Source organism: Acanthisitta chloris, unplaced genomic scaffold, assembly GCF_000695815.1.
Source record: "Acanthisitta chloris isolate BGI_N310 unplaced genomic scaffold, ASM69581v1 scaffold37222, whole genome shotgun sequence".
NCBI classification, from domain to species: Eukaryota; Metazoa; Chordata; class Aves; order Passeriformes; family Acanthisittidae; genus Acanthisitta; species Acanthisitta chloris.
Window position 1 is genome coordinate 27,120 of NW_008659441.1, and position 22,119 is coordinate 49,238.

A 22,119-nucleotide genomic window follows, 5' to 3' on the forward strand; every position below is an offset into this window, starting at 1 on the left:
AGGGCAGTGATTTTTCCCTGGCTGTAACCAGCAAGTTTCTGGTTTGGGTTTGCTGTGACCTCTCTGGAGTGTTTAGTAGTGAGATCAGGAGGTCATTCCCAAGGAGCTTTCCCCAGGCCAGAAGGAAGTCAGGCACAGCTGCTCTTCTTTAATTGCTGCCTTCGTCACCTAAGGCTCAAGGCTCTTCCCAAGCCCATATGTGCATCTCCAGAGGATGGTTACACCTGTGATGTGTCTGTTTTGAGGACTGGTGCAGCTCATAGCACTCCAGGTTCAGAGACTGCATTTCAGGCTGTGGGACTGGATATGTGCCTTGTGCTGATCCAGCTGAGCTGGGTCTCTAAAGGGCATTTCCTGGAAATTGTGTTTCTTCCTGGTGTTTGTCTTGATGTCTTTAAAAGCCTCCATTTCCTGCCTTGCAGGGTCTGCCAGGCACCCTTCCCGATGGGGGTGGAGACCTTCAGGTAGGTTTTACTTTATGTAACATGGAAATATATTTTGGTTTCATCCCCGATGTGACTTTTGGTTGAGATACTTGGGTGAGTCTCAGACCATTTAACATGCACCATTTACATCTGCAGACATGGGTCTAAAGTACCTTAGCACAGAATGCACAAGAGTGGGGGGGGGTGTTCCCAAGATTGAAATGGTTTTTCAAGGAGGCAGAGAGACACTGGCACAGGTTGCCCAGAGAAGCTGTGGCTGTCCCATCCCTGGAAGTGTTCAGTGCCAAGTTGGACAGGTCTCGAAGCAACCTGGTCTAGTGGAAGGTGTCCCTGCCCATGGCAGGGGATGGAAGGAGATGGTCTTTAAGATCCCTTCCAACCCAAATCATTCTGTGATCCTAGTGCTGATTTCTTCCTTGATCTTTGCTTTCCAAAATGCACATTTTGCATCCATTCTTCATTTACAAAACAACTTCAGCATTTGGTAAATGACAACAGCTTTTCATGCATGTTTCCAATCCTGCTTTGCAACACAAAAGGTTGTGTGTGTAGCACTGTTTATTTCCATGGATGGTGGCACCGGGTTCCTCTGGGCATATGCTTTGTTCAGGCTTCCTTCCTTAAGAGAAAGTCTTGATTCCTTTCTTTCAGGGGAATGAAAGGAGTGTTAAGTCCATGAATGATGCAAGTGACATTTCCAGATTTCACAGCTGCTGTTGTGACAGCTCCTTTGGTTTTCTAATTGGCATGCCCCAAAAAAGCTCAGAGTCAGTTTAGGCTGCCTTATGGCATGTCACGTGGAAGTTAATAGAAAATGATGCTATTTCTGCAAGTTTAATTTAAGTTACCCTGTGGAATATACTAGAAAATTGAATTTCTGCTACAGAGGTGTTGCCTGAGGTTTTATTAAAGGAAAAAAAAACCAAACCAACAAACAAACAAATGGAAGAAAAGCTGCAGATGAAAATCTCATTACTTACTTATAAACTATGGCCTTTTCTGCATTAAATTTCCATGCATGTTCTGATTTGTTCCTAATCAAGCTACAGTTCCCACCAGGGACTCACCCATCCCTAGACATCTGCAGATCCCAGCAGATAGGTATTGGGCTTGGTTTTTTTACTGCTCCACTTCAATCAACTCTGATGCTTGTCCTTGTTTCAGTTAGGTGAGTTGTCTAAAGGAAATCAATAGAGGTCAATTAATGCATAGGATTAAATATGTTCCTAATGATTTACAAGATACTAATACAACCTCACTGGGGAACTTCAACATTTTGGACAACTGTCAACCTTCAGAATTTCTCAGCCCATGCTGAGAGTGAAGCAGTCCATTCATTAAACCATTATTTTGTGGGTTACTGGAGGCCTGAGGACCTCCAGGACCCTTTGCCATAGGGAAATGCTGGTCAATACATGATGTTCTGAATGCATTAGATTTAGTGGATTTCAAGCCAAAATCCGTGTGCCTTTTTCACCTCTCCCTAGTAAGGAAACCAACCCCACTGGATGTGCCCTGTGTGCTTGCTAAATCAAAGTATTTCTGTTCCTTGCAGTGCCCAGCTCTGTGCCCACCAGGCCCCCCAGGCCCCCCAGGAAATGCCAGGGTTTAAGGAAATACCACCTGCACAAGGGTCTGTCTGCCAAAATAAACACCACTGGGACTAAACTGGGGTACATGTCTCCTGTAAGCTCCACTCCTCCCAAACCAGCCCTGCATTTGCCTATATTTATTCCTGACAATGAAATGGAACCCTTGGCATAGGGTGAGCACAGATTAAAACACCCTGCAAAGCCCTCTGGGGCACAGCTGATGGACAGCACCTGCACAAGGGTCTGTCTGCCAAAATAAACACCACTGGGACTAAACTGGGGTACATGTCTCCTGTAAGCTCCACTCCTCCCAAACCAGCCCTGCATTTGCCTATATTTATTCCTGACAATGAAATGGAACCCTTGGCATAGGGTGAGCACAGATTAAAACACCCTGCAAAGCCCTCTGGGGCACAGCTGATGGACAGCAGCAAGCAGAGGGAATGCTTCAGAGCTGCCTTTCCAGACCTGAGAGCTGTAAAAGTCTCACCAGTTCTTAAATTGTACTCACAGAGGAACATAGTTAACTGGAGCAAAACATAACTTATATGATAATACAATTTAATTGTTGTTTTTATAGCTAGTGTCATACCAGGCAGATTTCTGTTTATGTTGTTGGATTCTGGTACATAAATTCAAGGTTTCAACCCTCAGGAAACCTCCCTAAGCAGTTAAACATCTCCTGCTCTGTCCCCTCTCTGGTTCACATGAAGTCTGCAGTGGCTAAACTCTAGTAGTGAGACAAAGTAATAAGTGACTCAGGTTCTTTTAACAGGATTTAGAAGTTGGCAATGAGTGGAACAACTCCTGGGAAATGCTCTCAGTTTCTCCTGAACTGTCCTTTCTCGGGTCTGTTTGGTCTCTGCACTGAGTCACAAATATAATTAGAAATACACAACGCTTAGGGCATAACTGCTGAAAATTCATAGCTCATGAAATGGGAAAAGCTGTGAAGCTCTCCAATTATGATGCAAATGATGCACAGGACCTTTTGAGTGGTGAGGAATAACATCTGCCATGGCTGAAATTAGTCTGGGTCTCTCCCACAATGATAGGAAAGGAGCCAAGACACAAATTGAATCTGAGTTTATATAAAAGATTTCACTGGAACATGCATTTCTTTGCAAGGTTGGTGATGCAGGCATTAAAGATGACTCAAAAAGGCAGGTTAAAGATATAGAATGGAGTTTTTAGAAGCAACTCAGCCCCTTTTTCAGTGGTAATGGGAACAGAGTTCTGATCCCTGACCTGTAATTGAGAATTACACCTGGAGACCTTGAGCCAAGTTCACTGCAAGTCACTCTGGAAAACCAAATCTTGGCATTTCCTGGAGCTACATCAATTCTGACACTGGTCCCTAGCACAGGAGTGGTACATGGGTAACCACCCCCAGAAGTGGCCTGAATTCACACAGTTACAGCACACCCATAGATTATTTTCCCTGTAAGCTGTTCATGTTGTGTGGGTTTAGGTCTCACTGGTATCTCATAAAATTCAAATTTTAAGCAAGACTGTACTGAAATGTGAATAATTTGAACTCTTATTTCTAGGGACACACTGGTCACAAAGGGGAACCTGGTGAAATAGGAAAACAAGGAGAGAAGGTAAACTCCAATTGAAAGGGTGTGGGGGATAATTTTTTCTCTTTCAAAGCACTATAACAAGTGATTTCTTCTAGAAGACAGGGAGAAATGAGGCAATTGGCTGAACAAGTTACTATGACTGAAGTGCATTGGCTTCCATTGCTCTGCCTGTAGGACTGTGTGCTAACCCTCCAAGAAAATTCATCTTCCCAATGATGCTCACATTAAGATCAGTTGGGGTTAACACCTGTCATTTCCTGTGCAGGGATGTCAGCTCAGGAACAGCCCTACATTGATCACTTGGATACATTCCTGACTGACCCAAATGTTTTTGCTTGTAGCCTGTAACGTAGAAGTAAATTCTGAAGGGAGATCTGGGGGGGAGGGAGCTCAAGGAGAAGTAAGATGGAGAGGCCCCTGGCTGTGTATTGGCAGTTTGTGCTCTCTCTCCTCTTGTCTAATTGATTTTTCTCTCCCAGGGTAACCCTGGCCCTCCTGGTCCTCCAGGTGTTCCTGGTGGTGTTGGCCTGCAGGTAACACCTCCTCTTCCAACCTGTTCCCATTGCCTTATCACTGAGGGACTCACTGGAGCCATCAATCCTCCTTACACAAACAGCTCTTTCCTCTGCACAATTACAGATGTGAACACTGATGCTGGTGAAAAAATAAATCATGCTGGTTTCACTGAGCTTTAATTCAGGTCCTGCTTTTGGTATCTCATCTTGGATGAGACCTGGGCACCCAGTAGGGCCCTGAGCACCTTTTGGGTGGACCCTGAGGCTGAGCTCTGGGCTGGCTCAGCCTGGGAGATGGGCTGGAGAGCACAGGGATGCTGAAGATGTGCCTGCATGGGCTGTCAGCACAGTGTCACTGCTCAGGGATTGCCACCAAAAGAGAAAAATGTCCTGTTTGTGCATTGAAAGTTGCTGTTGCTCCTCACTATTTCTGAATGTTTTCCCTGTTGATGAGTTCTTACCTCATGCTGTTCTGCCCTTTTGTGTTGAACAGTTCTAACTGATTTGTTGTCTTAATTAGGGCCCAAGAGGACTAAGAGGCCTCCCTGGTCCAATGGGTCCAGCTGGTGACAGAGTAAGAAAAATATTCTGCTGACTTTTTTTTCCCCTCCACCACCAGTTTGTCTCATGCAAGGTGCTGGTGGCATTTGTCCTTACTGGAGACCACTGGGAAACTTGTAAAGATAGAAAGTGTGGGCTGTTCCCTGCACCCTCCAGAACCTTCCAGTTAACATACCCCAGGGACTGACAGGGTCAGGCCCAGCCAGGTGGAAGCATTCCAAACAAGGAAAAGGTGTTGTCCCTGCTAGACTGACAATGCTAAAGAATCTTGCAAAAAAAACCCAAAAAAAAAACATTTCATGAGCATTTCATTTTCTGTTCTGTCTCTTTACAAGGAAAAGGCAAAGAATCACTGATGGACAAAGATTCTCAGGACCCAAAAGGGCTCCTCAGTGAGAACAGTCAATCTCCAGCTCATTGTGGCTTTGGACCCTTGTCACAGTCCATTGACCAGCAGCCTAAAGGCTGAATGGTTTTGTATTTGATGAAGTCATGCATTTATTTAGGAATGAGTGTGTTAACAAGATAGCAAGGCCATGAATGATATCAGCATATCAGAGAGATAAAGGTGGGGAGGTCCAGAGCAAAAATGTGTTGCTCAGAGGAGAATCTTTTGCAAGTCTGTACTGCGAACTAGCAAGAAAAACAGGGTGTCTTCCCAGGGCTTTTGTGTTTTCTCAGTCTGTGGTACAAGGCTGGGGATACTGTTACTTCACCTCTTCCAACCACAGCGTTACAATGATGTCTGTTCTTTGCAGGGTGACATTGGGTTCAGAGGCCCACCTGGAATCCCAGGACCTCCAGGGAAAGTTGTATGTATCCTCTTCCCAGCCTCAATATGGCTCTGACTTCCACAACCACAACCTAGAGTTTATTCCTCCTGCATTAAGCTCTTTGCTGGCAGTGCTCAGGAGGGTGGGCTGACCACCACCATCAGATTTTTCCCCTTGCCATTTTCCCTCCAGCTACAGCAATATTATTTCACCTGTCCCAGACCTCATGATGTCTTTACCTCGGTCATGCACCATGCCAGAATGAGTTCACCATGTTTCCATTGCTCTCTGTGCTTCACTGCCCTTCCCTGAGCATCAGCAGCTGTGGGCAAGCACTGGAGAAGGGAATATGTGCTGGTTTGGGGAAGGAGAATTTGGAGGAAGAATCAGCAAGCACTATCCTGAGCTTACATCCTTTGAGCCTGGTCTATTCCCAGGTGCCCACAGCTCACAAGGATTAGTTGCAGCAAGCAGGAATAGCTGTGTATTGGAGATGCAATCCTCATCCTTTTGCAGAGCTCTGGGGTAAGGTGTGGAACACTGAGCCTGCACCTTGGGCAGAGTCCTGTGCCCTCCTTACTGTGCCCAAATAGAACCTTGAGCAGCCTGGTCTAGTGAAGAGATGTCCCTGCCCAGGGCAGGGACGTGGGAATAGATTGTCTGTAAGGTCCATTCCACCCCTAAAATTCTATGATTCTATGAATAAAGATGGTCCTGAGAAGCATCTGCAGCATTTTGACCTCTGGAAGAGCATTTTCCACTGGCCTGCCACCCTATCTCCCCTTAGTGTGGATAAATATGGCTTTAAACTGAAGGATGGTAGATTTAGGTTAGATATGAGGAAGAAATTCTTCCCTGTGAGGGTGCTGAGGCACTAGCACAGGTTGCCTAAAGAAGCTGTGGCTGTCCCATCCCTGGAGGTGTTCAAGGCCAGGTTGGACAGGGCTTGGAGCAACCTGATCTAGTAGAAAATGTACCTGCCCATGGCAGGGAGTTGGAATGAGATGAGCTTTAAGGTCCTTTCCAACCCAAACCCTTCTGTGATTCTATGATATGATGGCATCTGCTTTATATCAGCTCCAGCTGCCTACACCAGCCACCAGACCACACTGACCCTGAGGCAGTACCACCCTCTGGGGACCTACCTCTAGTCTTTGTAATTATAGAAGAAATTCATGCAAACTACAAGAAAATGAGGTGCTTCCTGTCCACCAAACCTTTCATTATGCCCAGTAGGATCTAGACAGTAAATATTAAAGTTTATCTCTCGCTCTGTTTCTGCCTAAAGAAATTGCTTCATTAAATGCAGGGGAAGATGGTCTCTGCCCCGAGGGATTGTTGGCAATGTTCCTGCTGCAGTTGTTCTGTGTGTCAGGAATTACAGAGTGTAACTGAGAAAGTACAGCCGAGCTCCCGGGGGAATGTGTGTGCTCACACCTCTGCTAACCCAGCAAACAGCACAACACCCTCAGCATTCCACCCTTGAAGCCTCAGTCTTCGTCACTGTGTGATGATGAAGGTGCTTAAATGGCTTTTCCTCCTCTGTCATAGGGACCCCAAGGAAGCAAAGGACCTCAGGGATTCCGGGGACCCAAAGGAGATACTGTAAGTGCAGTCAAACACTCATCTGCTCCAGTCTGGGACATGGCATTCCAAGGAATCTGTTTCAGAGGTTTATTATAACCTGTGTCCCCCTGGTTTGCTTGAAAGGGAGGTGAAAGAGATGAAAGCATCCTCTCAAAAAATGAGAGGTTTAACTCTTACTAAAGATGTCTGAGTAAGAACATGTCAAAGTGCTGCTACAGCCTGGAGCAGGAGGATCAGACCTTATACCCCCATCCCTTGAAGTGGTCCAGAATTTTCCCAGGTGCTGCAGCCAGCACTGGGCCAGTTTCTTGGTGTGTTCCAAAAGAACCTCCATACCTATGTGAAAAGGGGAGGAGCCAGCCCAAAGTGAATGAAATACCCTTACAGAGTTTATCTTTGTTGACTGATTATTCTTAAGGGTTTTGTCTTGGATAACAGGATTTCTTGTTGATTTCTAGGGTAAAGCTGGTCCAAAAGGAAACCCAGGGGCTCGTGGACTCATAGGAGAACCTGTAAGTCAAATAGGATACAGGTCTCACTGTTGTCTTGCTTGCAGATGAGGAGATCAAACACAATAGGAAAAAACCTTTGCATTTTGCAGTCCTTGCTGTCAAACATCTGCTCTGTGTGTCTCTGGAGCCTTCAGTGTAATCCCAGTTGGACTAAACCCCAGTTGTGCTGCTGTTAACTAAAAACCTCTCAGTGCAACTGGAGCTGGACCCATTGCCAAAAGGTTCTTTGATGTGAATGTGTTTTGCAAACCACAGTCCTCTCATGACCTTAACATGCTCTGTGCATGATTGCAGGGCATGCCTGGCAAGGATGGGAGGGATGGAGCTCCTGGACTCGATGGTGAGAAGGTTTGTAAAGTCCTACTTAAACACTGCAGGAAAGATTCCTGTTACTGTCCCATGAGTGCTGCAAAGCTACTGATGCTTGTCAAGAAGAGCATGGCTGGAAAACTTTTGCTTCTAAAAGATTTTACAATAGTGTCACTAGTGAAAAAGAGTGAAATTGTTTCTATTAATTAATCCCAAGGAAAATCCCTAAAGAAAGAAGATGCACATAGGACATAAGCTCAGCTGTGTCCCTGTATTGAGTGGTTCCTGCTGGTTGATTCAAGGCCTTCAGAGATACTTTTCAGAGCTGTTGAGAGAGTCATCTGTTTATTTTAATTGCCTGTAGACAAAGTGCTGTCAGGTACTAGTTGCCTGGTTTGTGATCCTGCAGGAACATGGTGTGTGCTGCCAAGGAGGGCTGGGGGCTGCAGGGGAGTAGGGAAACACCTGGGAATGGCCATCTCCTGTAGGCACAACAGCTCTGGGTTCTGTGCATATGGGGAGGGAGAAGAGCACAAATGCCTGTTTGGGAATGTGTCCCCTCCCTGTGTCAGACCATTCCCAGTGTTGGATGATCCCTCCTAACCTCTCACTATCTACAGGGTGATGCAGCTCGCATGGGAGCTCCTGGGGAGAAGGGACCAAATGGACTTCCTGTGAGTATGGAGCAGGATCTGCCACCTTCAGGGGGTTACAGCAGCTCAGAGATCCTTTCTGGGGACAGGGCAGGGTCATTTTGTGTGTTGTTTCTTAAGGGGCTCCAGTTAAGACAAGAGGAAATGCACTTTTCCCACCTTACACATAGGGAAGCAGTGTACAGGACAGAATGGAGAACACCTGAATAGTGCCACATACTAACACAGCAATTCCATGGCCATTGGACTCTCTGGCCCTGTTTAAAATCTAGATTTGAGAGGGTTTTTCTCTTTCACATCCCTTATGCAGGGAGGTAAGATCTGGGATATAATATCCTGAGGCCTGTCCCAGGCTTACTAGTGTTTATTGGCAAAATGTTTCATCTCTCCAGTCTTCCAAGTATTTAAAAAGAGGTAAAGTATTCCTTTCTTCCTGTCTTACAGAGTGTTTTGAACACCCCTAGAGAGAAGTTTCTGCTGTGCAAAATGTTGCTGCTGCTGGTCTATTTGTATGTTCCTCCTCTTTGCTCTAATGCCAAGGATTAGTGTTCGTAGAGCTGCAAGGGCAGTGAGCAAAAAAGAAATTGAAGTCATAATTTTCACAGTGAAAACTGCAGAAATGTAAATCCTCCATTGCTTCAAGCAAAGGTTGCTTCTTGTGTGTCAAATCAGACCAGAATTACAAATTTAATAACTTCACTTCTTCTGACGTTGCTTTAATATTATTCTTTTTCCAGGGACTGCCTGGAAAAGCAGGTATCAAAGGATCAAAGGGTGAACCAGTAAGTCAGTCTCTCTAATGGTGGGTTCTGGTGGGGAAGCTGGTCACAGCAAGGGTTTGCAGCTTTGGGGGATTGGGAGGACTTGCCCCAAAGGGATGGTGTCAGCATTTCTGCCAGGGCTGAGCTTCCCTGGCAGTGAGGAGCAGGTGTCAGGTAAAACAACTGGGCTGGCCCTGCTCTTGCACCTTGTTCAGTGAAGACATGGCAGCTACACAGGAGAGTCATCAGTGCCTTTGTAAACCTCAGAAAGAAGTATTCACCCTTTTGTCAAAGTCCCAGCAGCAGGCATCATCTCTGGGAATCAAAAAGCTGAGCACATTCAAACAAAAGGATTATCTCATCTTGTCTCCTGGAGACTTTCCCCTCACCTCAGGAGAAAATCTTCCATGGAGCTTTAGATTGGTACCTACCTGTGAGATAAAACAAAAGCTGAGAGAGACAAAAGCAGTCCAGCACAAAGCTGTTCTGAAAAGTGTCTTCTTTTCTGTCCTTTCCTTTCTTTCTGAATTTCCTCCTCTGTACCTGCAGCATTATTCCTGCTAATCCTCATGCAGGAGAGCACACTGCAGGAAGGCATTTATCCTGGCATGGAGGTGATGCAGTGATGGGGTGTCCTGAGCACATCTCCAGAAGAGAATCCCTGTCTCACTGCTCCCCTTCAGTCCCATATGGACAAGGTGACACTGCCCTGGGGCTGGCAGTCCTTCCTAGTCACTGGTCCCAGGTAGGACAGAAATGACTCTCTGCAGTGATGTCCTAACTGAGCATCTGCTTTTTCCTCTGCAGGGCCATCCTGGAGAGATGGGAGAGGCAGGTCCCTCTGGAGAGCCAGGCATCCCTGTGAGTATCCCATCATTTCCACTTAGCATGAGCTCTGCTGAGTATGTTTCAAACCAAACTGTGAAACTGGAGCTCATGTGCTGCTTCCCTGCACAAAGAAAGTTTTCAGCAGTGCAAGAGGTGCTGTGCTGTCTCCAACATGTGCAATCCCATGGGATTGAGCACTCCAAGCAGGTCACACCAATGTGGAGCTCCCCAGTGAGCCCAGTGTGAGCTGAACAGGCAGACACCTCTATGCACTGGTTTGGTGCAGCAGCAGAGGTCAAAGCCCACCAGGTGTGGGCTAGTAGATAGGTCAGTGGGGCAGGGAGTTTGGGACTGAAATAGCCTGGGATGCAGGAGGAGGTTCTGGCTCTGCAGTGGGGTGGGAAGGGTGGATTCATGGCTCCTAAACATCACAGCTGACTTTGGTGTTCTTGCCAGGGTGATGTTGGTATTCCTGGTGAGAGAGGTCTGCCGGGACCCCGAGGAGTAAGTGTAAGTACAACACTGCCTGTGCATCAGATAGACACCAAAACAGAGTTCAGGACATGGGGGTTACTCTCTGGCTACCAGAGAGGCCACATTCTCTCTTGATGTTGCCTCTGGGAAGTTCTGGCAGCAGAGGAATTCCTTTCCCATAAGTGGGTCAGATCCTGTTCTCACTGTCAGCTCCATGCAAACTCCAAGTGATCCCTCCCATTTCGCTTGGCAAAGCAATCTGCAGCTGTCCAAGAGGTTTGTGGAGCTGCCACAGTCTGACAGGAGAGTCTGGACAGTCAGCAATCCCCTCATTAGACAGGAATAATAAGGTTCTGCTCACACTGAAGTGAGTCACTAATGAAGCAAAGCTCCCATGAAGCTGTTGCAGTGTACATTGCCACCAGCATGTGAAACCTGAAATCCTCCCCATGCCTGTATCACTGTCCTTGGAGCCATACACACAACAAAACTGAAAATGACTGCCTGACTCTCTGCTGTGTCCCTGCTGAATAGCAGAGATTGATAATAAATGATATCAGGATGGTAAAACTCTGATTTTGATCACAGTACTAAAAACTCTTGGATACCTTTATCTTGTCCCTCCCCAGCTAGTGCTGCCATTGGGGTCAGACTTGACTTCCCAGTGGTTTATTTGGGCTTTTTTACTTTCCTTTTTTTCTCCTCTTAATCTGATTTTGAAATCCAGGAGCCTACAGCAAGTGTAATATGATTTCTGGTATGTGCCACTTGGAAGAAATTGAACTGTATGATTTATTGCTTGTGAGCAGCTGCTCCTTAAACTTCCAAGGAGAGGGAAATCAGCCTTAGAAATAAACTATATTAGCAACGTTTGCTTTTATGTCTGCAATTTTTCATCAAAATAGCTGGGCCCACAAAAGGTATCACATTATCATGGCCAAAAAGCAAAAGTAGTGGAGGTAATTGTGTTGGTGCAAAGTTCTGACAGGGGTGCAATAGCAGCTGAACCCATGGTTATGTCTAACCTTCTCAGTGCTGATTTGTGTTATTAGAGTCAGGATTTATTAGTTAAGCCTGGGCTATTCTAAGAGAGTGGCAGGATTTTTCTGGTGTTGAGGCTGTTTGGCTCAAAACAATTTGGGTTTATTTAGCTCAGAGTACCAAGGGTTTCTCCCACTCAGAGCCTGTCAGGTCCTCCAGGTCCTACCACATTTAAAGGCACCAGCACAGCAGAGTCATTTTTGATGCCATTTAACTCAACTTTCTTGGACCTCTGTATTTATAACTTTACAAGCTCCTTACTGAATTACAAGCAGAAAACAGAAGTGGAAACAATAACAACAAAAATACCTGAGCAGTTCTTTAGCCTTTTGAGGATGCTGCTGCATTATTTCAGTGGCCAGTTTGAAGTTTGTGCCCCTGGATGCTACACCAGGCAGGGATAGCTGTGAGAGGAGGCAAAGCTGCAGTCCTACCTCGTGACAGAAGCTTGCTGAAGGCATCTATTTCAAGAAGACAGTTTACAATATGGGATTTAGATGCTTAAATTACTCAGGGTTTTGTGGTTTTTTTCATCCAAGATCTTTATTGGAGATGTGATTTTTCTCAGGAGAAAGCAATAGAGACTCCTAATGGTAACACTCGTGTTCTGTCTGGTGAGCTCTTAAAAGCATCTGCACTAACAGCATGAGCTGCTGCTTTTTCTATAATGCTGGTACCAAGTATGTCCAAGAAAATGGATGCAATTGCCATTTTTCATTTCCAGGGGCCTGCAGCACATCTTTTGCAGTAGTTTCTTGCAATCAATTAAAAGCATAACTTTGGGATAGATCTCTAGTGGATATTGTCTATGCTCTATCATGCTGACACTTTTTGCTGTTGTTGATCTTTTCTACTCATGAGTATGGTATGTCATTAAGCATTAGTTATACAAATAAGCGTTTCTATTGATGATATTACTATTAGCAAAGCTCAGGAAACACCAAACATCACTTTACAGTGGTTTATCAGCAATGCCATGGGGCACTGCAGCACAGAACCACATGGTCTCTCTCTGACAATTTAATTACACAAGGAACTTAACCTGGCCCTGAATTTTCTCATTACCAAAGCTGATCTTTCTCTTTTCAGGGCCCACTTGGTCTCCAAGGCCCCACAGGAGCCCCTGGTGTGCGAGGTTTCCAGGTCAGTGTGCTGACAGGAGTAATTTAATGGGTATCGTGTTTTGGCAGGTCAGAGTTTTCTGCAAACCTCTGACCAGACAATTGTGTGATGGCAAAGAGGGATAGGAAGAAATGCCTTTCCGTTTGCCAGAACCAGTTTGACACCTTTATTAACACAAGACAGCAGAAAAAGCACAAGGCCATCTAAGCTGCCTGCTGGAACAATTGATATTATTTGTTTGCAATGGAAGGGTTTGAGCTTTGAGCCTCTGGCACAGGTTGCCCAGACAAGCTGTGGCTGCCCCATCTCTGGAAGTGTTCAAGGCCAGGTTGGATGGGGCTTGGAGCAACCTGGCCTAGGGGAAGGTGTGGGTTGGAAAAAGATGGTCTTTAAGGTCCCTTCCAACCAAATTGTTTTCTGATTATGACCTGGCACTGTAAGCTGTAGCTTGTTGTTTTGTTTTGTTTTCCTAACAGGGTCCCAAAGGTGCCAGTGGTGAACCTGGACTTCCTGGTCCGACTGGAATCCGTGGAGAGTCAGGTGACAGGGTAAGGAGAAGACATCTGTGACTAATTCCTGTTTGGGATATGAAATTAGAGCATAACGAGGGCCCAAAACTTGGTGTAGCTGATGTCAGCCCAGCAAACACAAGCAGAAGTTAAGTGCATGGACTGTCCCATTCCCTTCTCTGAGGCTGCTGCAGGTCCAAGACAGACCCTACAGCAGGTAACAGGATTTGTGCATCCCATCCCTTCTGTTCCTGTCCTTGTCTCTGTTTCACTTCAGGAGCTCTCACTATTTTTAGACAGAATGGATTGTTTAAATGAGACTTGGGATCCTATCCCAGCAAGAATAGATGTTGTTTTGGGGTTTTTCCCTGCTCTGTGGACTGATCCCTCCAAAGCACAGGAGAGCTGATTTGTGCATTTTGATTGCTCAGATGCTTGATTAGGCTTTCTGGATTTTTTTAAACTACAGTTTGCTCAGTGACTTTTCTTTCTGAACAGCAACACACCTGGGCCCCACACCTCAGAATAAGTGCAACTTTTTATTTAAATGAATTCAGTTCTCATTTAAAAGAAGCCAGTAGAGCTTTTTTTGGGTGGCTTGCAGGAGAACAGTAGCTGTGTGTTCACCATCTCCCTCCACCCCAGCTTTAAGGTGAAGTTTCTGTGTAAGCAATCGCAGCAGCACCACAGGGGGTTCCACAATGGCCCTTCTGTGCTGGCTCCAGACAGGTTTAAAAAAGCCTCTTGGAGTGGCTCTGAGCTGGAAGTGTGAAACAGGAGGGTTATTGTGGAGCTTTGGGGCTCTGACTGCATTCAGGGCTTCACTGTGGTGAAAAATGTACGTTCAGAGGAGAAGAGGCCCCTGCAAGGAGCACCCAGGGAGCTGCTCTGAGCAGAGGGAGAGAAAATGTTATGCTTAAAGCAATAAAAAAATTAAACAGCTAGGGTTTATTTCTGGCTCTGAAGTTTACTTACTTCAAGATGTAATTGTGGATCGTTCAGAATGAGAGGAAATGGCCTCAAGTTGCACCAGGGAGGATTTAGATTTGATATTAAGAATTTCTTTTTCACAGAAAGGGTTGTAAAGCATTGGAACAGGCTGCCCAGGGAAGTGGTAGAATCACCATCCCTGGAATTACTCTGACAACGTGTGGATGTGGCACTGGAGGACATGGTTTGGTGGTGAACACTGTAGTGGTGCTGTGTTGATGGTTGAACTTGACAACCTCAGAGGTTTTTTTCCAACCTTCACAATTCTATGACTGTTTCCTGCCACCCCAGGTGGTTAGCAGCTTTCCCCAGGAAAACTGCTGGAGTAGGTTTGGGTTATGCTGGAGACTTTCCACCTCCTGGTCCTGAGTGTAACCTCCACCTGCCCACCCAGTCCCACTGGTGCTGGTGACAGCCATGGCCCTCCCTGCAGGCAGCAGCCAGAACTGTGCCAGCAATCAGCACTGCAGATCTCCTCACATATCACTGGGCACAAGATTTGGGCTGGAAGAGCCTAAAACCTCAGACTGTGTCTTTATAGCCCAAACAAACAGCTGGAGGTGAAGGCAGCTGTGGCAGATCTGCCCTGGGTTTGCTTCACTGCTGGTCTTGACAGGTATAAAGAGGAGAACTGCAAACACAGGATCGATGCAATTGCACCATCCCATCTGCAGCCAACCCATCACACTCTCCTGCAATCAATTGTGGCTTTTCTATAAAAAAATCCCTTCAAGCCTGAGCTAACAGGTACTGACAGGCTTTTTCACAGTCCTTGGGCTGATGGTGGCCAGGAATATAAAGCAGCATGTCAGTAAATGTGTTTGCTGGCATGAAAAGTACAAGAGGTTTAGTGCATTTGACTGTAAGATATAAAACAGCGCTGAGATGAAATATATAAACCATCCTGCTGGAGTGGATAGTGGGAGGGGAAGGGTTTGACTGCTGTTGCTGACAGAGGCATTTTTCCAGAGGATTTTTGTTAGGATCAGTTTGCTGAGGATTTGGGATGCCAACAACCCTCTGGGGCAATGCCTCTCTCAGTTCTGATGGCATCACTAGATACTTGGCCAAAAACATTGGTTGTGTTTAGCTGATCAGCTGACACACACATGAGGGTGTGGAGCTAAACTCCTGTCACTTCTTCCTGCTGCGAGGAATTACTACTGCAGTAAATTACAGCTTTGAATGAAAATCCTTTGGGCTAAGCTTTCCTTTAAGGCAGTGTTCCTCACAAGGTTTGGTCTTTGGTGACTATGCAGTGTTTTAGTGCCATAAACATCCATGGAACCTTGGGACTCAGTCAGAGATATAAATCTAGGTGATAATGCTCAGAAAAGAATACTTTGCCATCAGCAAACATGAAATGGGAGTTATAAATAGCTGTAGCCATTCTTGCATTGCTACATTCCATTGTCTGTTTTGCTGAGAGTGTTTTTTTAATAGAAATCCCTCCTTTTTTTAGCTTAGTGCTTGGTTTGAGCAAAATGACATGCCCTTGTTCTGTGTGTTTGTCCTCCTCGAAGATTCTGCTCTGCTGAGCCATCTCCAGATCTAGTTAATTAAACCAGATCAGTTTGCAGATGCCAGACTGATGAATGGGCTGTAGAAATCTTGTTTGAAGGGTTAAATGGTTGAATTTCCCATGTAGATTTCTCCTGAACTCCTTGTGTTGGCTCTGCTTTAGGGACAGAGTCATGAGCAAGGCTGAAAATGTCTCATGTCCAATCTGTGAATGCCAGGTAGAGAAAGCTGGATTTTTCAAGTTACCTGAACTATTTCTGTGTGATAATCAGTTCATCATCTAAATGTATTTTATTCCTATGGCCATGTTGTTCCATGAAACTCAAAGTCAGGAGCACCTAACTCCTAATCCCAGGAAAACTGACAATCTAAAAAACCATCCTGACTTTTTGCCTGTGTGGTCCAAAAATGTTCTTGTCTATTTTATACCATGAGTAAATTCAACCTCCCTCTCACATCTTCAGGTGGGAAGGCAGAGATCAGTCACTGACCATTCTCCTCCTGGCCCTTGTCCTTTCAGTTGTTAATTTGTAAAGTCACAGTTTTCAGTCATGAGAGTGAGATGACAATGATGGAAAGCAGAGGAGCAAAGGCAAAACAAGAGTTCCTACTCTGGGATGGATGTGGAAGTTGTCTCTTATGAGGTTTTAAAGACTAGCATTAAAAACAGAGAATTCATTTTCATTCAGGCAGTGGAGGAGGATGGTCTGAAAAAGGCTGGTGTAGCTGATGTTCCTGGCAGGTGGGGAGCAATGCATCACCAAGCTATGTCAGAAAGTCTAGCTGGTCTGGATGATGACTTGGTGGACAGAAGACCATCAGGCCTGAGCTCTGGGGGTTCCTGCCTGGTCTGGCAGCTCTGCTGTCACTGGCAGAGGAAGAAGCTGAGAAAATATCCTACAGCACAAACCAGGGACTGCAGAGAGTGCTGCAGAGCTGGCAGAGATGCCAAAATCCTTTCCTATTTCTATGAAGTGTGGATGACATTTGGACCCTTCTACTTGGCAGTTGGGAGACTAATTCCCAACCCCTTGCTGAGTGAGTGAGTGACCACTCTAGGAAAGTAACACTCTCAGCTCATTTATTTGCCTTCTTTCTCTTACTTATTCTCAGGGTCCTACTGGTGTTCCTGGTCCCAAAGGTAACCAGGTAAGTGATAATTTTCGTGTTGTCGTCAGCAGAGGCATTGAAAGGTAACCTCAGGCACAGCCTTTGACAGCACAACCAGCTTTTTCTCCCTCAGATGAAAATATTCTGCAGCAGGTGCCAACAAAACCCTCTTTAGTCCCATTTTTCCTGTGTTGGCACAGTTGTAGACTCATGAAAATGCTGTGATATAAACACTAGCCCCTTGCTGTGTGTTTTGTAGCCACGAGGCATCTGTGTAGGAGCTCCTCACATCGTATTCCTCCTGAGTTAGGTTTAGAAGTGCAGCTTTTCCCTGAACTTCATGTGCCTGATGAAGAGGATTTGGCCTAACCTCAAAGTTTGGCATGTGAACAGACTGATTTAATCTTTTACTTTTTGCTGCTTAACTTCCATAGTTGGTTTAATCTCAGCAATGAGCTTCTCAGCCAGTTTTCATCAAATATATGATTTCATTATGCATGACTGTGGTTTTGCAGAAAATGAAGCTTTTCCAGCAAACCTTGCTGGTTTTGTTTACCAGCATCAGTGTCTGTGTGGTCTCTGTTTTGTTGCTAGGGGAAAGACCAACCTAATCTCTGTCTTGAAATAACTTCCTCTGGAAAGCCACCAAGTCACCACAACAATGTTCATTATTTGCTCTAAATGCTGTGTAATAACCCAGCTCTGTGTTCAGTGGGGGCAGTGCTGCCCCTGCAGCCAGTGGCAGCAGATTGCAGTGATTTGTGTCACCCCCAGTGATGCTCAAATTGCACACACTGCTCTTGGCTTAGTGGAGATGATCAGCAAATTGATGTTCCTTGTCCTGGCTAGTAAAATGAATGTCACCAGAGCTTTAGCCACTCTTGCATTGCAGGCCCCAGACAGAGTGGAGAGGCTGAGCCTCACCAAGTGATGGATCACTGCTGTTTAACAGTGGGATGAAGCTGTTCTGCAGGTGACTGCTCAGGAAGCCCAGAGGATATGGACACTGAATACTTGGCTGCAAACCCACATTTTCTGTGAGATCCAGAGCTGGGGAACCTGAAATTTAGATTCTCTGCTCAGAGAATGCCAATGCCAGACTGTGGATGTCTTTCATGGCCACTTCATCAGGGCTTTCATCTGTGTGAATTCAGCCTTTCAGCCAAGTCACAGCTTGTTGCAAAGGGCACCCAGTGCTCCTGTCACCTGCCTTGTGCCACACATGTCCTTCTTAGTACTGCAGAGTTCACCTTTGGGAAGAGAGAACTTCCTCTTGCTGGAGCAGCTGTATAAGCTGCTAAGAGCCTCTGTCTCCCTTAGGCACTGAGGATATCCAAATCTCAGGGTGACCCTTATTGTCAACAGTCTTCATGCAGTGTTAACTCTGCTCTCTCACTTTCAGGGCATTGCTGGAGCAGATGGCCTGCCAGGTGACAAAGGAGAGCTGGTAGGTGTTCTCAAATTTGGTAGAGTTGATTCCTCAAATGACAGATGGGTCTAGAAAACCATGTGTCAATATGGTCAGTCATAGAGTCAGAACTAATCCTCCAAGATCTTCAACCCTGCTGTGAAAAAGAGAAGGCAACTCAAGCCTTGTACATGTCACAGCAGCTTCCCACAGCTTGGGAGATTGGAGTTCAGCTGTGCATTTTCTGGATAGATCATTCTTTCTCATTTTCCTTTTCTTTTTAACAGGGTCCCTTTGGTCCCCCTGGCCAAAAAGGAGAGGTATGTGTCAGACACTGTGGGCTCATGCCCTGAAAGGTTTGAGAGTAAACATGTCTGTTGCATCTTTCAATTATGTGTCCCCATAAAATACATTCTGGCATCACTTCCTAGAAGCATGTTTTCTTCAGAGTCATGCTGTAAAATCTTTGAGAATGGCAGGGTTTTGTGGCATTCAAAACACTGAAATGTGTTTGCTAATTTTGCTGTAGCAGGTTGTTATCACGACCTATAGATGTTAAACAAACCTTAGGATGTAAGAAATGTATATGGTCAGCCAGATCAGTTAAAGAAACCTGGAAAAAGTCTTAACCAATGCCCAGGAGAAAACAATGGACCAAGATTTCTGTTTTCAGTGGGTTTTGCTCTTTATTTCTCATTACAGCCAGGAAGAAGAGGAGAACTTGGTCCAAAAGGCGTCCAAGGACCTAATGGGACAGCTGGAGTACCAGGGATCCCAGGACATCCAGGACCCATGGGCCATCAAGGGGAGCAGGGTGTTCCTGGCATCACAGGAAAGCCTGGGCCTCCTGTAAGTGTCTTCTGCTTCTGGGGCACAGTCAGGGAGTCTGTGAAGTGAATTCATGGGTCGTGGGGTTTGGATTTGTATTCAAACAACAAGGTCCTGTATTTCAGCAGGCAAAAGTAAGGCCAGATAAACCCCAGATTCAATATCTGGCCTAACATTCAAATCAGTCTCTGCCATTAGTCTGATAAAGTTCAAAACTGAAGCTGTCATCTTTTGAAGAGGGGAAAAATCCAACACCTCTTCATGTGAGATCCTGTGCTGCTTCCTGAGCTGCTAGAAATGTGCTTTGTGTCCTGAAGCTTCTGCCAGGGATGATTACTGATAGTATGGTTTGTATAAGGACAGATTCTTCTGTTAATTGCAGGGCAAAGAGGCCAGTGAACAGCATATCAGAGAACTCTGTGGGGAAATGATAAATGGTGAGTATTACTGAGAGAAAATGGACTTTAATTTAAAACTGACATTTAGATGAAGAGGACCAGAGCCTGAACATAAAAAGGTTCCTGAGATTTGTTAGTTTTCTGTCTTGATAACAAAAGGCACATTGACCTTTAATGTAAGGAAATTATTCAGGAGGTCAACTTGTTGTCTGGGATGTCTGTCATTGTTCTAAACTGAGTATTTTTAAATGATTCATCATGTCAAGAGACAAAGTGCACTGGAAGCAGTTTTGACACAAGTGTTCTGCAAGCACTGGCAGTGAGAGCATCTGCCCTGACCTGTGTCGTTCTGAGCTTCAGCTCCCACCTCCTCTCCCCTCCTCAGTGCACCTTGGAGCAGAGTCCCACAGAGTGTCCATTCTTCAAAGTTCCTGTTCTGCATTTGGAGGCAATATTCCCCTTTTGGGATGAGGTTAAACTCTGACAGCTTCCTTCAGAAAGCTTGTTTTGGTTATTTAAATATAACTTGTTAGAATATGTGACATCTGTGAAAGTGGGTTTGGAAAGAAGAAATATCAACAGCTTCAAAACCTGCAGGTTTGTGATGAAAATCTCCTTCTGTGGAGATGTAAAAAAGACCCCAAAAAGTACAGATGAGCTGAGAGGTCAGATTCAATGTTTCCTTCTGCCAGAAGCAGTAAGTGTGTAGGAAGATCTGCCCAAGCAAAGAGTGAAAATGTCGGACACACAGTTTTTACGTGTGTTTTTCAGAACAAATTGCACAGTTAGCTGCTAATCTGAGGAAGCCTTTGTCTCCTGGAATGACGGGTCGGCCTGGCCCAGCTGGGCCCCCAGGTCCTCCTGGAGTTGTGGGAAGTGTTGGGCATCCTGGTCCTCGTGGTCCTCCTGGATACAGAGGGCCAACAGGAGAGCTTGGTGATCCTGGTCCCAGAGGTAAGTTAAGACTGAAGCAACTTGCTTCCCTTTTATGCTCACTAAAATAAATTGTAAACTTGTACCAAAATCCTCAGTGGGGAAGAAGAGATCAGACCTTGATGGAGTTCAAGAGGGAGTTTTGCATCTTTAAGGATGCAAAGATCCTAGCAACATCCTGAGGAATTTGAGCTTCTCTTGGCCTCTCCCCTTCCTACCCTTGGCTCCAGCTGCAGTGCACTACTCACTGTTGAAATTCTGTTTGTGATTTAAGGTGACACTGGCGAAAAGGGAGATAAAGGACCTGTTGGTCAAGGTATCGATGGACCTGATGGCGATCAAGGACTTCAGGGTAAGGCTGTGTGAACAAGTTAATAACCCATGACTAAAGGAAAGGCTGAAGAGGGACAGCTCTGCTTGTTGCTGGCAGTAGAATATCATCATTCTGTCCCTGTAACCATTAGAGTCAAGTTGTTTTCCTGTGGGCCCATTTGAACAGCAGAATATACTTAGCACATCCTCTCTTCACTCCTGTCCAGTCCTAAATGTTTTGGAGAATGTTTTGCTCCATACCTGGCTGCAATCCCAGATCATGAAGTCAGGAAGCCTTTATAAAAAGATGTAGAGATTAGTTTATGCAAATGAATATCTATTAGAAACTTGGAAGAATGTTCTTTATTTTGCTCACCTATTAAAACAGCTTTTCTACTTGGGATTACATCTGCACAATGAATAAGCTATAGGCTCTGCATCCATATAATTCCATAAAGCTGGAATGTTTAGACTCAGTTAAGATTCTTCCATAAATGAACTGCATTAATCCATCTTTTCTTTTCCAAAGCATGTAAAAAGAGGTTATGTTTCACATAATGGAGAGCATTTGTCCTACTCATGAAACATGAGGAGATCAAGAGTAGGTGCAATTCATCACTTGCAGGAATAAAAAGGATCAGGCACCATCTCTCTACCAGGATTAAGACAGAAGTGCAGGTTTACAGACCAGCTGAGCTGGCTGTCCCTCAGGGAGACAGAGTCATATTTTACAATATTTTAGAAACAAGGAACCAGGAACAACCTCCTGGTCAGGAAGGAGAGATGGGTATGGCCACTCCTATTGCCACAATGTGAGCTGTGAGCTCACACAGCCTAGACATCCCTTGACCAAGTGATTCAGAGATAAAAAATCCAATGCACATACTCCAGATTCCGGATACATTTATTGAAAACACCTTGTGCTCAACAGGCCATAACAAGTGAGATGTACAGGCACTCAAAAGTACTTTAGGATCTCAGAAAGTAACATATATATACATATATTAAAAAAAAAAGAAGAGAGATGGAAATACTTCATGTAATCTTTTCCCCTTTCTTGTTTAGGAGCACCTGGTGTGCCTGGAATCACTAAAAACGGCCGTGATGGTGCTCAGGGTGAACCTGGTCTGCCAGGGGATCCTGGTACTCCTGGTGCTATTGGGGCTCAGGGAACTCCAGGAATCTGTGACACGTCAGCTTGCATGGGAGCTGTGGCAGCATCAACTTCCAAAAAATCATAAACCAACAGTACATGGGAAACGAATTATAGTTAAAATATCATCTATAATTATAACATTATAATGTGATGAAACAGACAGAATCCTCCTAGTGCTAAATGGACAAATGCTCCTT

General features: G+C 45.2%; 1 protein-coding gene across 1 annotated transcript in view; it reads left to right on the top strand.

Moving 5' to 3' along the window:
• The window catches only part of COL9A3 (collagen, type IX, alpha 3), a 36,341-nt gene extending 14,222 nt beyond the window's left edge, over positions 1 to 22,119 (top strand). Inside the window, exons 8-25 of the mRNA XM_009069395.1 lie at positions 423 to 464; positions 3,589 to 3,642; positions 4,101 to 4,154; positions 4,657 to 4,710; positions 7,022 to 7,075; positions 7,516 to 7,569; positions 7,864 to 7,917; positions 9,269 to 9,313; positions 12,725 to 12,778; positions 13,234 to 13,305; positions 16,891 to 16,926; positions 18,290 to 18,334; positions 18,583 to 18,615; positions 18,998 to 19,144; positions 19,506 to 19,560; positions 20,293 to 20,475; positions 20,729 to 20,806; positions 21,832 to 22,119. Of these exons, the coding sequence (XP_009067643.1) occupies positions 423 to 464; positions 3,589 to 3,642; positions 4,101 to 4,154; positions 4,657 to 4,710; positions 7,022 to 7,075; positions 7,516 to 7,569; positions 7,864 to 7,917; positions 9,269 to 9,313; positions 12,725 to 12,778; positions 13,234 to 13,305; positions 16,891 to 16,926; positions 18,290 to 18,334; positions 18,583 to 18,615; positions 18,998 to 19,144; positions 19,506 to 19,560; positions 20,293 to 20,475; positions 20,729 to 20,806; positions 21,832 to 22,007 (1,290 nt within the window). The 3' untranslated portion in view covers positions 22,008 to 22,119. The remainder of the gene's footprint in view (positions 1 to 422; positions 465 to 3,588; positions 3,643 to 4,100; positions 4,155 to 4,656; positions 4,711 to 7,021; positions 7,076 to 7,515; positions 7,570 to 7,863; positions 7,918 to 9,268; positions 9,314 to 12,724; positions 12,779 to 13,233; positions 13,306 to 16,890; positions 16,927 to 18,289; positions 18,335 to 18,582; positions 18,616 to 18,997; positions 19,145 to 19,505; positions 19,561 to 20,292; positions 20,476 to 20,728; positions 20,807 to 21,831) is intronic.